Source organism: Danaus plexippus, chromosome 5 (assembly GCF_018135715.1).
Source record: "Danaus plexippus chromosome 5, MEX_DaPlex, whole genome shotgun sequence".
NCBI classification, from domain to species: domain Eukaryota; kingdom Metazoa; phylum Arthropoda; class Insecta; order Lepidoptera; family Nymphalidae; genus Danaus; species Danaus plexippus.
Window position 1 is genome coordinate 2,434,860 of NC_083539.1, and position 16,982 is coordinate 2,451,841.

At 30.0% G+C, this 16,982-nt stretch overlaps 2 protein-coding genes across 5 annotated transcripts in view; both read right to left on the reverse strand.

Moving 5' to 3' along the window:
* The window catches only part of LOC116769295 (peripheral plasma membrane protein CASK), a 160,559-nt gene extending 152,342 nt beyond the window's left edge, over window positions 1-8,217 (reverse strand). For 2 of the 3 annotated variants that reach the window (XM_061527999.1, XM_061527995.1), the window contains exons 1-10: window positions 7,725-8,217; window positions 6,436-6,548; window positions 6,083-6,188; window positions 4,915-4,992; window positions 4,330-4,511; window positions 3,949-4,017; window positions 3,089-3,264; window positions 2,716-2,838; window positions 1,934-2,108; window positions 678-799 (exon numbers count right to left, since the gene is read on the reverse strand). In XM_061527999.1, coding sequence (XP_061383983.1) covers window positions 678-799; window positions 1,934-2,108; window positions 2,716-2,838; window positions 3,089-3,264; window positions 3,949-4,017; window positions 4,330-4,511; window positions 4,915-4,992; window positions 6,083-6,188; window positions 6,436-6,548; window positions 7,725-7,783 — 1,203 coding nt within the window. In that variant the 5' untranslated portion in view covers window positions 7,784-8,217. The remainder of the gene's footprint in view (window positions 1-677; window positions 800-1,933; window positions 2,109-2,715; window positions 2,839-3,088; window positions 3,265-3,948; window positions 4,018-4,329; window positions 4,512-4,914; window positions 4,993-6,082; window positions 6,189-6,435; window positions 6,549-7,724) is intronic. The other variant, XM_061528003.1, reaches the window with a different exon arrangement.
* A 1,521-nt stretch (window positions 8,218-9,738) lies between these two features.
* On the reverse strand, window positions 9,739-16,982 carry LOC116769105 (anosmin-1). Of its 2 annotated transcripts, XM_032660111.2 has the most exons (10): window positions 16,765-16,982; window positions 16,146-16,339; window positions 14,141-14,327; window positions 13,376-13,574; window positions 11,257-11,441; window positions 10,956-11,098; window positions 10,731-10,866; window positions 10,392-10,533; window positions 10,097-10,172; window positions 9,739-9,945 (listed from the first exon to the last, which is right to left on the reverse strand). In XM_032660111.2, the coding sequence occupies exons 2-10, from the start codon at window positions 16,296-16,298 to the stop codon at window positions 9,778-9,780; spliced, it is 1,389 nt and encodes a 462-aa protein (XP_032516002.2). In that variant the 5' UTR covers window positions 16,299-16,339; window positions 16,765-16,982; the 3' UTR covers window positions 9,739-9,777. The 2 variants fall into 2 exon arrangements, with proteins under 2 accessions (XP_032516002.2, XP_061385431.1); XM_061529447.1 differs by lacking the exons at window positions 16,146-16,339; window positions 16,765-16,982 and adding an exon at window positions 14,676-14,762.

Below are 16,982 nucleotides of genomic sequence, written 5' to 3' on the forward strand. Positions count from 1 at the left end.
TTATGTTTTTAGAGTTCTCGTTGCACTTTAAATTTTAAAAAATATATTTGAAATGTTTTACAAGAAATATTTACATTATATATAAATACAAATATTGAAATTTTTAATTAAATTCTAGTCGAAGAATTAAAATTAATAAAATTTTGGAGATATACTTTTATAACATATCTTATTAGGTCCTTATGATATATTTATAGGAATACAATATATACTTCTGACCATTATAAAACAACGACCTTGGCAAATATGTAATAATATTTTACTAAATTATAAAAAGACCTAAAACAAGTTCATTGTAATTTGAAAATTAAAAACTTATGGCATCTTCCATTATTTTTCGTCCATCTATCGCATGTCGCACTAAACGTAACAGCAGAGCCTCTGCTTTGTTATATGAATAGCGCTCAGTAGAACAACCAAGACCTGGTAGAATTTTAATTATAATGTCATTTCATACTACATATAATACATCATTGAAAGAAAAATATTATAGTATTTTTCTAAAAACACACCACACATTAATCATTTCATTCATAGAACAGTACGTCCGTTGCGTTTCGATTCTTACTAGTGAAATGAAATAAATTACATATATCTATGTATTTTACTAGCGACTAATACTAATTTAATATTACATCGTCAACAAAGTAATAAATTAAAAAAATATCTATACTAACTTCCAACAACGAACGCAATTGCAAATCATCAAGTACACTGTGGAACAGATCAGGATCCATATAAGCGGGACCGTCTTGCAACACTGCCACGTCATCAAGCGACTCCACTATGAGATTTATAGCTGAAACAATATCGATTATATCATTAATATATATTACTAGTTTTCTCCCGGCTTCGATCGAATCAAATCTAAAATAATAAATGTATAATGAGATCTAAGATTTTCGCGAGTTTTATTCATTTAAATGAAACTAGTATTTTTCGGATAAACTACGCGTGATTTATTTTTGTAAAAAAACTACATACTCCCGAGGTTTCGGTTATCACGGTTGCTGAAAAGTAACCGAAACGTCGGGAGTATGTAGTTTTTTACAAAAATAAATCACGCGTAGTTTATCCGAAAAATACTAGTTTCATTTAAAAGAAATGTATAGCTGGCCAGGAACTCTATTCCGTGTATAGCCCGTAAAGAAGTAAATTTTGGATTTTTTTTCGTGAAGCCTTTCTAGCATTGTAGATAGTGTAACAAAAACACATCATTCTATTATATATATTTATAGAAGATAGACCATTTGAAGCACTCGTGAAAAATAAATAAGATTTCTATACCATTTTAGTTAGGCATTTTTCTATAGCAAACTATATATAGAAGACTGAAAAAAATTCTAAAAAGCCCACTTTCAATATATCCCTTTATAAATAAGTTCAATGACCCTTGCCTGTAACAAATCTACACAAAAAAATAAAAATTGTACCTATCTGTCTTTTTTTATTTAAAGCTTTGCACTAAACTTTGTCAAAGTATATTAACGATATCTACATCAAAAAAGTCATTTTAAAAAAAAAATTGTTTTTCTTCCTGTCTGTTTGTTCCAACCAATCTCTAAAGGGGCTGCACCGAATGTGACAGTAACTTTATCAACAGGTAAATTATGTCATAAGGAGCAGTTAGGCTACTTTTCAAATAAGAGCGAGTTTTCAATTCGGATATAATATGTCTGTACTCAATTCAAACACAGAGTTTTTCTTACAATAGTTATATAAACTTATCTATAAACGAGTAATAATCGTTATCCCATCTATCCTTACAAACTGTCATTTCTAGAACATCTACATACAAAGAATATTGAATTTTATTTTTATACAAATAGGACTCATTTCAACTGGCTTATCTAGGCACACTGCCATCTTAGCACACCATATACAATACATATGGAGCCTTATTACTATATCACTATGGTGCATTTCATCTCACCAGCAGCGTTAGCCTCCTCCAGCATGACCTGCTTCCTCCCAGGCTGTTCCTCCTCCTCCTCATCATCAACGGAGGCCCCCGCCAATGTCGCCGCCCGAAGCCGTCGACGACTATTGAACTTCTTCAGTTCATCGACTGTCCCTGATAAGTGAATACGGTTCTGCTTGTCGCGATCCTGGTTAAAATGATGACTAATTAGTACTAATTAAAATTGAAAATCTAAAGTTTTAAATATGTATTAATGTACCGAAATAACATTGCTACTTCCAACAATGTTAAGTTAAACGTTGAACGTTTCGGGGGGGGGGGGGGTTATAAAAACAAAGTACTAGAGGGATTACATGGCGCTCGAACGTATGCCAGCAATCAATTGTGATTTGTAAGTAATGTTACTAAAGATTGATTAAAGAAACACTAAAAAATCCTTATAAATCAATTTCTGCCCTCTCCCGTGTTTAGTCCAACATGACAAAGCTTCACTTCTTCCACGCGGAGGGACTCCATGCAGATTTTTTTTTAATAGGAAAGACTTTCTGTTCCATTACACATTTAAGAATAGAAGCAAAAACAAATGAAGTTAGAATTTTTATGTTTGTAACAATTTTATAAGCCACGAGATCAATTTGGGCGCACTTTCACTAATACATTACTTTAACTCAAGAAAGTATTTTTTTAACAAATATATAAGTATCAATTAGAGGGATATAAAGTATAACGAAGTCAGTCATTCCAAATACCACGAATACAGTCACGAGAAAAACTAGTATTTTAATCTTACTGACCCTGATCCACCGATGATTCAGAACTTCCTGAATGTTAATTCTCTGAGTGTGGTCAACCGTCAGCATCCTTTGGACCAGGTCTTTGGCAGCGTCGCTTATGTCTTCCCAGAGTGGAGCATCGAACTAAAAAACGTAATATTTGTGTTAGCATTGACGAAAACTATGAATTAAAAGTCAAAGAAAAACTTAAAACCAAATCAAATTATCATTTTACAAGTTCGATAGAAAGTTATAAAACAAGTACAGCAAAAATGTCATATAATTTAAATAACTCTTTATTTGAATTGATCACAATTTTGCATAGAGTAGATCGACAGAACTTTTAATAATAATCGACGTAAGTAGGCCATCCTTGTATGGTAAATAATTTTACCCGCAATCTTCCACGGCATATAGCTTCAAATAGCCTTTCCCTCGTGCCAGTGAAGGGTAGATATCCAACCAGGAGTACGTGCAAGAGAATGCCAGCAGCCCATACATCAACTGGCTTCCCATACAACTGACTTGATACCACCTCCGGTGCCATATAGTGGGGGGTTCCGATACGACCTATAGAGGTGTTCAGTTTATTTAAACAACAAATTAAAGGCTTGACCTTAATCTGTTATTTTCGGAAATTAACAGTTTATAACCAATCAAGGTCTACAAAATAATTATTGATTTTACAAATACCTTTAATTAAATTGTGAGAAATGTGTACATGCTGTATATATATAAAATATATACAGTTGCTGAGATATTAATTGAAGACCTTGACTGATTAAAGTATGATAATGATTGACGATCACAATTAAACAGATGTCTAGCATTTAGTTTAACAAATTTTCATTTCATTATTTTATAACAATTTACTATATATATTTATCATATTATAAGGCCAATGTTTTACAGGTACATTTTTTGGAACTAATTCGCACCGAACTTCCATTCTACTACAGCCAAGAGTCATGTTGAATTTAGAAGCTGATTGCCAAAACTAAATTTTACCTTAGAAACTATAAGTGCGATTTAGGTCCATATATTTTTATGTTATAGAAACACAGTTAAAACAAAACATATCCACGAACACAGTGTTAGTGTGAATTGTGCCGATGTATATTTCATATAACGTGAGCACTAGTAATGTCTGTTTTATGAGACACCTAGTAAGTGACGATGGGTGAGAATTGTGCCAATGAATATTGCACATTATTCACATGCGATTAGGGCACAATTTGCTCCATTGAGTCTTACCATACTCATCAGATTTCAGATACGCTTGGCCCATAGGACCCACTAGAGGTCGATTGTCCATCACCAGTTCTGTACACAATTAATTGACTGTCAACTTCATAAAATTGATTCAATATTTCTTGAATACAGGCCACTTTAATTGTTGAGCATGCAATTACGCATTCAAATAAATAAAAATACCATCCGTGAAATCAGTATCAACAAATTCGATAGCATGATATCAGAAAATCTGTTTATTTTATAACTAGCAACGTCTTCCAGAACTAGAAAAAAATGACAGAATCATCAAAATAATAATAACACTAAATATCACATAAACATACCTATTCTAGACTAAGTAACCGATAGTAATTGAGCCCTTAACGCAAACAATGCCCTTACCTGGCGGGGCTCTATGTGCGGTTGGGGTAGGCAACTGTGCCGCAACACCGAATCCACCAAGTTTGACCGGAGCGCAGTTGTCACGACCAGCCAGCAGCACGCAGTGGGGCCGAACATCGCGATGTACTATATCGTTCTCGTGGCAGTAACGAAGAGCTTCTAAGATCTGACGCATGTAATGGCTGGAAAATTATAATTCCGATAGAGTTTACCTTCATCTAAGATACAACCCGAACGGCATGTTTTGACATTGTTTTTAACATCACACTTATCGTTGCAAGATCAATCAAAAAACAATTTGTCACCAATATATCAGTCTTCTATGGGTGTAACGTAATTCTAGAGTGAATGATTTCCATGTAAAAATAAATTTACATTTCTGTTCACATTCGCGTACTTTTTAGTACTTTTACTAACTGTGACTTCGCGCAAGTTTGATAAACAAACATTGACATTCTATCGAATTTAAATAGACGTACGTAATTAAAAAATATTTTTAACCATACAAATGTCATAAACTTATAAGCACATAAAAATTACTAATGAAATTGTACATTTCATACATGGATGCTTTTAAATACGTACCACGCTACCGCTTCGCTGTAGACAAAGCCAGCAGTAGCACGACGAACAACCTCAAAGCATAAATCTGATCCATCCATACTAGAAAAACGAATCAAATATTAGTTCTAATCACGAGATTTATTAAGTCAGGTCGGTACTGAATTAATAAGATAACTCCAAAGTAATTATTTAGCAAGAATTATTAAGAAACTTCATTAAAAATGAAGGCATTAACAGCATTATCATAGTCACAATAAAAAATCTTCCATCCATTATATTGGTATTATTTTTATTATATTTTTCCTATACTTATTTTGAATTTAGAAGATCGGACACGTTACGAGAATGTTTTAATTACTCATTGCAATTGGGAATGGGTGAAAATGTTTGTTAAAGAAATCGTATCACGTTTTCGCACTGCATATTTCCTTAGAGGCATACTTTAACTGAAATGTATCTTGTTTTGAACTTCATGGTTTTTATATAAGTATAACTAATCTATATTTCAAAAATCATATAAATGATTCACGAATTGATATCAAAACCAAAACCAAAACAAAAATCTTCATATTTGCTAACACATGGGCCATAGATAAGTGTGTTGGCAATTACATCAAAAGAATAATGATTTTTGAAAACTACAACACGACACAACCAGTTGGGCCCGCTTTGTTATACCTCGTATACATCACGGGTATTTAAATTTTTCTAATATGTTTAATGTTTATTACCATCTAATTATTAGTATAGGAATGGATGTTTTGAAATGCTGTAATTACCCATATAAAATAGATCAACAAAAAACATGATACAAATATTCGCCTCTCGAACAGTGTTGCTTGTATCAACGCCATCCGTCTAAATTACCATTTGATGGCACGCGCGCCTTTTCGGCACTTATTAAGGGCAAAGAAATTTTTTTCACATCCAAATTTTAATAATAAATATTTTTACTTATCCAGAGATTTTTTCAATTAAATAACAAATAACTATTAGCACTATAGGAATACAAAAAAACACTGAAATATTATATTCAAGCTAGTTCTATTGTCTATAGCGAACAATACATTATGAAAATGTCACATTGTGTTACTTTGACACCATGGTGTGATAAAAGAACAATGAAATCAGATTACGCAAGTTCAAAAAATATATATTATTTTAATAATTATTACATATTTGTACTCACTATTCAAAAACCATATAAAGCATCCCCTCGGAACTGTATGTTTCCAGAAGTTCTACAATATGGGGATGTTTCAACATGTGACATATTGTTGCTTCTCTTTTTAAATCTGAAATAAAAATATTCAACTTCTTACATTATCGATTTTATTCAAGTATGTTGCCGTGTTAAAAAACTTTTTTTTCAATCTAATCATAAATAATGTGGCAACATTTAGGTATTCATTAAATTTAAGCTCAAAATCAAAAACAAATACACAAGAAGTTTCCAAAAAAATATATAAGTATTATATATAATATTATGAACCTTTTTTGAAATTACCTTTTTATTAATTTTAAAAACAAAGGTTGTTTTACCTGCTGTACTAAGTCCCGGACTGGCTGTGAATCGTGCCACATCAACAATTTTCACCGCAAACTGTTGACCGGTCTGCCGATGTACGCAACGTCTCACTAGACTGAATGGACCCCTAAGAAGTATATTATATATAAAAATTATAATATACAAAGACAATACAACAATTACATATAGAAAAATGCATCAATATCCTTACTTATTAGTAGCTAATTAGGGAAACACTTAAGTGTTAAACATTATAATTTAAGAACTGGAATGTTACTAAAATCTTTCTAGATATTTTTGAATTACAATGCATTTGTGAAAAACACACCAATGTTTTACACATGTATGTTTTTTTTTTGGGCCCACAATGAAAATAAATTAAATGAGAATATTGAAATGAATTCAATATATATGAATTTAATCCATTCTTAACTGTTTATTAAGCAATAATATTCCTAACACATGTTTAGTAAACCATCAAAAAATGTTTGAATGAACTTAATATTTACATTAAGATTATTGACATATATAAAAAAAAAAATTAAATAACTTTATTTGTCACATAGATATTGTTTTAGTATATAGAGTGACCTACTTTAAGTAATTCATCCCTGATGATATGAAAAATTTATAATGAAAAATTAGTTTGTAAGATCATTATACATGTAAGTGGGTGAACTAGATTGGTTTTAAATATTAATGTTTTAAAAGACATATATGTATAAATATTGACATAAAAAATTATCATAAATTATAATGCTAACGTAGGAAATGTCACTATTATGAGCACACCCTGGGGAATATTATAAGAGCTGATTCTCATATAATTGTTTTCTAATTGGTTTTATTTAAGGTTATTTTTATTATGGTATTATTGTTATCAACATTTTATTATTTAAGAAAACATATTTGTCTGATTAAATTTTATCTTAAAATTAACTTTTTATTTAATAAGTTAATAACAGTTTTATATCAGTAGGTAAAATCTTGTTAAACCTATATGTAGAACCAAATATGTATATGGACAAGAAACTATTACAGAAATTTTTATTTTGAAAGAATACTTTCCTATAAATTTGAAACATATATTTATTTATTTTAATTGGAATTTTACCAAATGCATAGTATTTCTACATAAAGTTCATATTTAAATAAAAAATAGTTATAGGTATATTGTAATATTAAGTTATATTGTAATATTTAATATAAATTAATAAAAATAAGTTAGTAATAGGTAACATTCAAACAATCAAGATTTTATTGAATAGAATAGGTAAAATTAATATGGGTTTTTTTTACTTACTTGCCAATAATTTCGCAAAGTTCATACACGTCGTCGAAGAGTACTTCGTCTTCAGCCATTTTCACTTGAAATTCACGGCACGATAATTCAAAAACAGGCGGAGGATATCATTATAATATCCCGGTAAACTTGCTAGCAACGAACATAGAAGGTTACGCCCAGAGGCAAATTTAAATTTTTTCTAATGTTCTATAATTTTTTCAATAATAAATTTTGTGTCATCTACAAATTTGGTGCTTTCACTACTAACTAAATATAATAAATCGTAGATAGACGTAAATTGTGCATAGTAAAAGGTGAAAAACTGCGATCATAGAATCATTTTTCCAAAACTCGTAAATATAAGTTTATCACAATAAAAACACCAACATTCAAGAAATATGTAAAAGATTATTAAAATCACGTGCACATCAATTAAGGTTTGATTAAAATTTAAAATATCTTAAAATAATTCCCCATCTCGTATTTTCTGTTTACTTTTGACATTTACCAGGGGTTGCTGTATAAAAATCTATGGAATGAAGTTGGCAGTACTAAAATGTTGCCATACAATGACCCAAAATCATGTAATTAAAAATGTCTTTTACATTCTTTGACAAGTAATATTTTATGTTTGTAATAGTGAAATTTTGGAATATGCTAAAGTTCCACTAATTTTATGTTTTGAACAGTTGATTTAATTTTAATTATTATTGGAATCATTTTTTTTGTCCTTTTATATTCGTACTTCTATTTAGAAATGTAAATTACATTTATTTTTATTGTAACTAGAATTAGTTACATTATGCTACAATTTTGTTTAACGTTTTTTCATCAAAAGTATCAATAGGATAAGGCCTATAAGAAAGAAAAGTTTTTAATTTACGGATTTTTATAAATTATTTGATACAATAGGCACTAGATCAGTATCATTATTTAATTTTAAATGATTTAATAATCAACTTAATATTTTTTTTGTGTCATTATTAATAACAATTATGGATAGTTGGAATAGATAATAAAACTATATTAACTTACAACAGAAAATTACTTGAATTTTGGTATATTTGTAATAAGTAGACTCGTAAGTTACAATGAGCAAAATAAAGCACTACCTAATAGCAAAAAATATAAATAATTAAATAGGTCATTTTTTATTTAAAACAAATTGTGAACACAAGAAAATTTGCGATTCATCTCATTTGATTATATTTTATAATTTTTTAAAGAATTACGTGTCGACTAAAAAGTCTTCATGTAAATAAATCTAATGGAAACGTTCCTCTGGAGTCTAAATTTTTAAATGGTTGCACATGCGCATTTCGTCCCTAGTTGATAGGTAAATATTTATACCATAGAAAATTAAAGTCAGTCTAACATAACTGGGACGCTTCTAGAATACTAATGAAGTAAAAATTTATAACGTACTATAATTGACACAATGAAAGCTAATTCTAACAAAACTAATTAGTTCATTGGCTATTAGGGTAAAGATCAATAATGTAAACATAATACACTTTTAATACTTACTTGATAACAGTCAGTGATTACGATAGATAGAAAAACAAAAGTTTAAAATTAAATATATTTTTTATTTGTGCTGTGGTTTTTAATATAATACAAGAATATTAGTGTACATCTTTTTGAGTTAGTCGTAAAAAAAATCAAACTGTAATAGGTATTTCGCAATTTTTCTTTAGTGAAGCCCTCAGTTATCGTGGTTAAAGATAAAATAAAAGATAATTTAATAAAGATCGAGTTTCATGTTCAAATTAAATTTTCTTTTCGCAGTATAACGAAAGTATCTGACCGAATTTATAATTGAATGGTGAACTACTGACATGGTTTGCAGAATACTCGGGTGATATGTTTTAAGAGACTACATATAATATACATGATTTTTTGTTGCCACTATCCCAACCTTGCACTTTGTAAGCAAAAAATATATCTTCAAAGAAAAAAATCGAAATTCTTTGTTTGAATTTAAGATATCTATACATTAATCAGGCAGTCTGTATATATTTAAAACTAATTAAATTTAATTAAATAATTTTACAATTAAATCTCTTATGTCCTATGTTTTACATTTAACGTAGGAGCTATTAAATTTCCGTTTAAAATAATCGCATCCAGGAACTGATAAAATGTATTCGGAGTCTGGAGTATCGCTGTTCGGAGATCTGTTCACGTTTACTTTGTATTTGCATTTGTAATCTAACTCATATATTTCGAAGCTGTTTTGCTGTAAGAAGAACATTTAAATTAATATTTCAATTAACTTAAAATAAGAAAGACATCCAAAGAGCTTATTATAAATAGCTCCTCACTGGTATTATGACTTTCGTTCGATATTTCTCATATATGTATTTAATAAAAAGTAAAAATGATCTTACCTCAGTTATTGCTGAAAATTCCTTTAATTCTGTTGCTGGATGTTGGCAGGACAGAGTTTTCCAGTGCACAAAATATCTAAAATATTATAAATAACTTATTTTGTTTGTCATTTTTATTCAAATCAACTATTAAATAAGAATAAGAAACTGCAATCATGTGTAGCATACAGAATTTAGTAGTAATTACTATAAGCCTTCAAACTAAGTATTGGGATGTTTCATTAAGTAATATAATTGATTAGTGTCACACTACGTAATTAATAAATAATTAAATACAACGGAATTTTAAACAAACCTTTTAGATTGTCCCTTTGAGCCTGGAGGCAATTCCCATGATATTTTGGCCTTAATCTTATGGTTCAACCATATAAGTTTGTTTAATCTGAGTCCTGTTACGGAGTTGTCTATACGCCTTTTTAATGCTTGTGGTGGCTGTTCTAAAATTATAAAAATTCTTGTTGTCCAGAACAATACTGTTACATAATTATTTAATGGGTCGCGTGACTACAGGTAATATCACGCAAAGCGTATAAAATTTTGTAAGAACGGTCAATTGATTATGAATCATTTGTAAAAGTAAGTTTTTCTGTTATAAAAGTATAATCTCACGACAAATTAGCGTTTTGATTCTTACCAGAACTCGTTGTGTTATAAAAAATTTCAGCCTTTTCACTTCGTAGTTTTCCACCACCAAATGCACTTATTGTTTGTACTTGGAGGAAATACATTGAATTCGGATGAAGTTTACTTATTTCAACGAAAGTCTGATCCTGTTAATTTTTAATTTACGTTACTTACAACACATGACAAAATGTTATATATAAAATAACAACCTTAACGAGAGACAATATTGACATACCTTTGGCACAGTTTGATGATTAACGACAACAGAATCCAACTCCCCTGAGAGACCTCGAAGTCGTCTGCTCCAAAAAACTTTATATCTCATCACTGGTAAATCAGATTTTGGCTCTTTCCATTCCAGTCGTATTGTAACACTATCTAAATACATTAATCTTTTGTAAATTTAAGCTAGTCAGCAACGGAAGGAATACAGGAAGTTTGGCAAATAAACAGCAAACTATCAAGTAATTTAAAAAACAAATATTTGTAGAGTAATATTCTAAGTATTTATATTTATATAACTGTTTAATATCTACCATTGTCTGATCTCACATGTTCCACCTTTAGCTTCTTTGGCGGGGGTGGAGGGCGTGGTCCTTTACGAGGAGTGAAGGGAGCGCTAGGTTCGGAGAACCCTCTTGTACCAGACGCACTTACAGCAGCCACTCGGAAACGATACCAACGACCTGGTTTCAACTGGTTACGTAGAGACACTTTGGTTCTAAGAATAAACAGAATAATGTTCATAAATGTTAAATGAAAATCTTTCGTATATAGTAATAGAAAAATTTACTTTATTCTGCAAAGCTATCTTAATTAGTGCTATTGAGTATTAATTACCATAATTAATTACCGTATCAAAAACTGAGAGGACAAAGTCATTGCAGTCAGTAATAGAAATGAGTCACTCTTAATAAATATTAAAATAAGTAAGCACTACGAGCCAATCAATAAAGTGAAAAGATTAATCTTTGCAGCATGACGAATAGATCTCAGTCGTACTTAAGCGGCTTTATCATTGCGTAAATATAATAAATAACAAAAGCTTTTAATTCGATAAGCTTAATCATAGGACATTTTTATTTATTTATCTTCTGGGCACACGTGGTTAAATGTCAGACAAGAGGCAATTTTTAGGACTTAGATAAAAAAGGTACGGTGCTGTGTAAGAACAAAAAAAATAAAAATTTAGTTCATTTAGCGAAAATATATCCAAATGGAACTCATTAATCGATGAGGAAGAGGAAAAGAATTGGGTATTGGCATAATACGTGTTACGACATGCATCATCATTGCAATTGCACGCAACGCGGAAAATATTTTAGAAAGCGCTCTTGATTGTTATACAAATATCGAAGTGAATTTCATTTCTCTTAAATTATTGTGAAGTTTGGAAAGGGTGATAAAAACAGTCATATTATGCCACAACGTGTAAGTTGGTAATTTATATATCCATACATTAAACGTTTTAGGAAGGCTGAGTTTTTTTTTTAATTTACTTAAATTTTAATTACCAACGTCGCCCGTATAGATTTTAGAATGTATTATAAACAAATATGTTTACTCGTTTCTAAGAATGAAGTTGAAGGAGCACGAGTTATATTTTATAATCTATAGTGTTAATGAAAGTCGTGGGTGAATGTTATTAATCGATCACAATCTTATAAACAAAGGGAATGAAAAACTTAATAACGCGTACCATTTCGAATATTGATATCCGGGTTCGAGCACCGGTTCAAGTGTCTATGCCGGAACTTACACAGCTTGTTTCTGTTATGGATTTATTTAGTGGTATTTCTTCTCTAGCCGTATCTGACCTTTTAATATTAATTATAAAAAACAATACCTACAACTTTTATCGGTGTATCGGTGGTCATAAAAACTCAATAACTTTTTAAAAAGCTAAGTGTTCCACAATATATTCACGACAATCTTGTGTGAAACGTATGTTTCACATATATGTATATTCTCTAAACAAATCAGATAACGAATGATGAAATAAAAAATGAATTAATTATATAAAATTTTGATTTAATTTACAAGTTTAATAACAGTCACATGAACGCAATCAAAGATTTACTCTACAAGCTATCGGGCATAAAAGTTTTTATGAAAAAATGTGCGAAATTTGTATGTGATATAGAAGACGAAAGATAAATTTGAATGATGAATTATTTATTCGTATCTTTTTAAATATACTATAATCAATTGATCTGATTGTGGTTCTCCCGAAGGTCTATATCGATAAAAAGTTATACGCGTCCCAAACTATCCGGAAATCAAGTAATTTATGTAACATAAAAAAATAACTTTTTTTTAAAGTGGTTAAATGTTAGATCTAAATTAGCTTCAAAAAAGGATTTTTAACACTCTTTACATATAAGTTAGTTATTATGCACAAGGTTTATTTAGAGTTTTATATTGCCAATATTTTTACATATGTTAAGTGTATAATTTAAATTATATTTGTTTAATATTTATTTATAACATATTCTATATTTAGCTCTATTATAATTTGAATTTTAAAATAAAAAATCAGGTCGTAAAGCAAATTTTAAGTTGGATTTAAAAAATATGATATAAAAATTATTTCTTAAGTAAAAAACTTGTATGCAAATGTTTCAACAGTCCCTAGTGGCTAGTACTATTACTCACTTATTGGTTCTCATCAGGAGATTCCACTCTCCAAGTCGTGATTCATCGTAGTTGGGGCAAAGATAATGTTGTTCTTCCAATAGGTAAAGAACTCTACCTGGAACAGATCTTGCTTCATCGCCTACACCATCTGACCATTTAATCTGAACTGCGCGCCGTCTTTCTTTTGGTTCCTCTATTGACGGCATCGCTGGAAGGCCTGAAGAGAAAACATAAGATGGAATATTTCTGTCGTTTATATGAGTATTATGATTACGTTAAAAATAAACTCTAAACCTACAATTATTTTAGAATATAGCTTATTGGTTTATGATAGAAGAATCCACAAAATTTGTTTTCTTTATTTATCAGTTTATGTTAAGATTTATATAATTCTTCGTGAAAAAAAATTAAAATAGATGTCAAATCTAAAAACATAGTTTACACCAAATTGTTATCAATTATGTTTCATTGTTAATGGACAAGCTGTTATCCTTTGTAAATTATTATACTGGTCAATTTCGATGAAGAAAATTACCATCGGTATAATATAATATTCTTATAAGCCATATAATGAGACCTAAGTCTTTCGCTAGTTTTAATCATTTAAATAAAATAAATATTTTTCCGATATACTACGCGTGCTTTATTTATTATTATTATTTTTTTTTTGGTTAAAACTACATCGGGAGTATGTAGTTTTGAACAAAAAAAAAAAACCACGCGTAGTATATCCGAAAAATATTAGTTTCATTTAAATTATAAGAGATATGTTATTCATCTTACCCGGTATCGTCAACAAATCGATGGGCTCACTGCACGTGGAACTGCATCCATGCTTGCAGCATCTTTGAGTGCCGTCGCATTGAGAGTCATGGTTACAGGCTTCGAGGCACGCGGCCATCCAGCGAGGATCGTCTCCATCAGGACAGGTTCCTGGCTTTTGCGTCTCTGACCGACAAGCTGATCGACACTGCCATTGAAACACAATTTGAATCCCTTTAGAATGATGACTTCATTTTTTTAGATTTCTTTCTAGACTTCTCGTAAAAAAAAAACATTAATTATTGGTCTTCCTTGATTAATTTTAGAATGTTACATTTTTTAAATAATCTTCAGTAAATGTTGCCCATTTTTCATAAATCAACCCTGCATTTCATGTTTTAGGTTACGTCCATTCTTATTCGGACTTCAATGTGCAAAACACATTCTAAGTAAGGTAAAAGAAATATCATTAGACACCTTTTATCCAGTCCATGCAACATTTCAGCTTATTAACGCCTTATTAGCGGTTGAGAAAACGTCATGTTAGTATGCTTACCATAAGTTTCCATTGTCACAATACACACGAACCGTTTCCCGATTCTAATTGAATAACCTACTTTAATACTATAATGTATAAGTATTAGTGAACGTAAAATTGGAAACGCTCCGTATTAAGTGCGATAATGCAAACTTGTGATAACTGATAAGCATATTTATGTAAGATTGTAGATACAAACCAATAAGTTAGTACTATTACTACTTCGATATAATCGTTATTTTATTGTATTATTCACACTTTTACTCAAATATCGTCATTTAATTTTATACGCTATAGAATCTATGATGGAATGACAAATTTTCTACCTCATCTATCTATACTAATTATTAGAAAAAATTAAGCAATCAAAATAAAGATAATATAAAGTAACATTGCTTTTAAGTACTTTGTATAATATGGAACATCAAACAACTCATTATCTATAGTATGGTATATTTATCATTAAAATGCTATGCTTTAATTTCTGAGAAGCGTTCCTAACCAGATGCAACAGCGAGATAAATCCATCGTTCTCACACAAACAATACGAATACCAAGAAATGAGATAAAAAAGTTATCGATAGAAAGCATGCTCTAGCAATTTTAGTAGAAAGCCTCCAAGTACAAGAGCTTCCATTCAGAGGCAGACAGGTTCATTAAAAGAACACAATTAACGTCCTCGCATTTAAAAACATAATGGGTCCTTTGAAGTTCTACGTGACTCAACTACAAAACACACAGCACTTTATGGACCTTATCATCTTCCAGAAAAGACTAAAATAGAATAACGTAAAACATTCATTAGAATTGAAGAGTAAGTTTGTGGTTCTGCTAAAAACGTGATGTGTAAATATAATAACTTTTTTGTAGCATTATTTTAATGGAAATGAAAGCAGTTTAAGATAAAATAATCTTCGTATGTTATTAACTTTTTTAGGCACGAAAATGAAATTAAGTCTGTTTGTTGCATAATATTTTGTAATACTATTTTATGTGTTTAATAGTAAAGTTTTTATTTTAATGACGTTTTCACTGTTTACAAAATTACAGCAATAATATATGAAGGTTTTAGGTAAAATGATAATTTTTATTGAAATTCAGTAAGATTTAGGTACGTCTTTTAGCAAAATGTATATTTGAAATTTAAGAGAGTTTTTTTAACAAGCAAAACATTATTCAGAACTTAGTATAAAAAATATATTATCTTAGTTATATTGAGTTTTAATAAAATATAAAGATACATTAAGATTTTTGATTCACGACTTGCTATGAAGTTTGCTTTCCTATCCACGTAGTTTTATTGTTTACAATTTCGCCGCTTAGATAAAATGGTCATACAAACGGTTTATAATGTTTAATATCCAACGCGAACAACAAATCTTTTTAGGAGCTAACAATGTAGTGCAATAAATATATGGAAAATGAAAAGGCCAGTGCAGAAGACGCTTTTATTATAAAATAGAAATAGAACTATTCAAACAGACGCACCTGAGATTTATTTTCTTTGCTCGCATCAAAACATATAAGGTCACATCTCGTTGTTGTCAAGGGATCGCTCTGCAGTCTAGTGTACCTTTTTGACTTAGCCGATGCTGATATCAGAACAGCCAGTATTATCACACCAGTTTTTATCATCCACATTTTAATATTTGTCTATGATCACGATTTATATATCAGAACATCTGAAAATACATGTCAGCCTTCTTAATAGTTACAAAGCACGAAATCGTTCATAAAATCCGACCTTATATAATCTGTGAGATTCGATGCCGACTAAGAATTTTTATTTCGGGAATCGGTAATTGCGATCTTAAAATTTTATTAGTCGTCGCAAAAAGTTCATCTTGTTTTTTATTTTTTTTTTTGTTTCGTATATAAATGGTCTATAATAGCAATACTAATTATTGACTGATTTTAAATAATTAAATTTTATGACTCATAATTACTCATATTTCCTATATATTTTTTTACATACATAAAATATAAAGCAATTATGCAATTCAATCGAATAAATTAAAAATTTTCTGACAATATAAATACATAAGCGTCACAGATTTAAAGAGATCGATTATTATATATATACATATAAAGAAATAATAATAATCACCTCAGGCCAAACGGAATTATGAGAAAACATTCAGAACATAACTATATCATCTCGATCAAGTCATTGAACTGTACTATAAACACAGTGGACGTTCGCGTTGTATCAAATACGCGGTCCTACTGGCGCGTACGCACTGCAAGCTCCGTGTCCCTACTTCATTAATACTCCTCGCCTGCTTTCCTGTACGGCGATGGCGGAAGGTTGCTTGCTACCAAGCC

Excerpts from the sequence above, each read along its gene's own strand:
- LOC116769105 (XM_032660111.2), bottom strand. The coding sequence starts at position 16,298 with ATGTGGATGATAAAAACTGGTGTGATAATACTGGCTGTTCTGATATCA. Across the intron at positions 14,328-16,145 it reads GCAAAGAAAATAAATCTCAG|TGTCGATCAGCTTGTCGGTC; the intron begins GTGCGTCTGTTT and ends TTTCAATGGCAG. Across the intron at positions 9,946-10,096 it reads AATTTTCAGCAATAACTGAG|CAAAACAGCTTCGAAATATA; the intron begins GTAAGATCATTT and ends TTCTTCTTACAG.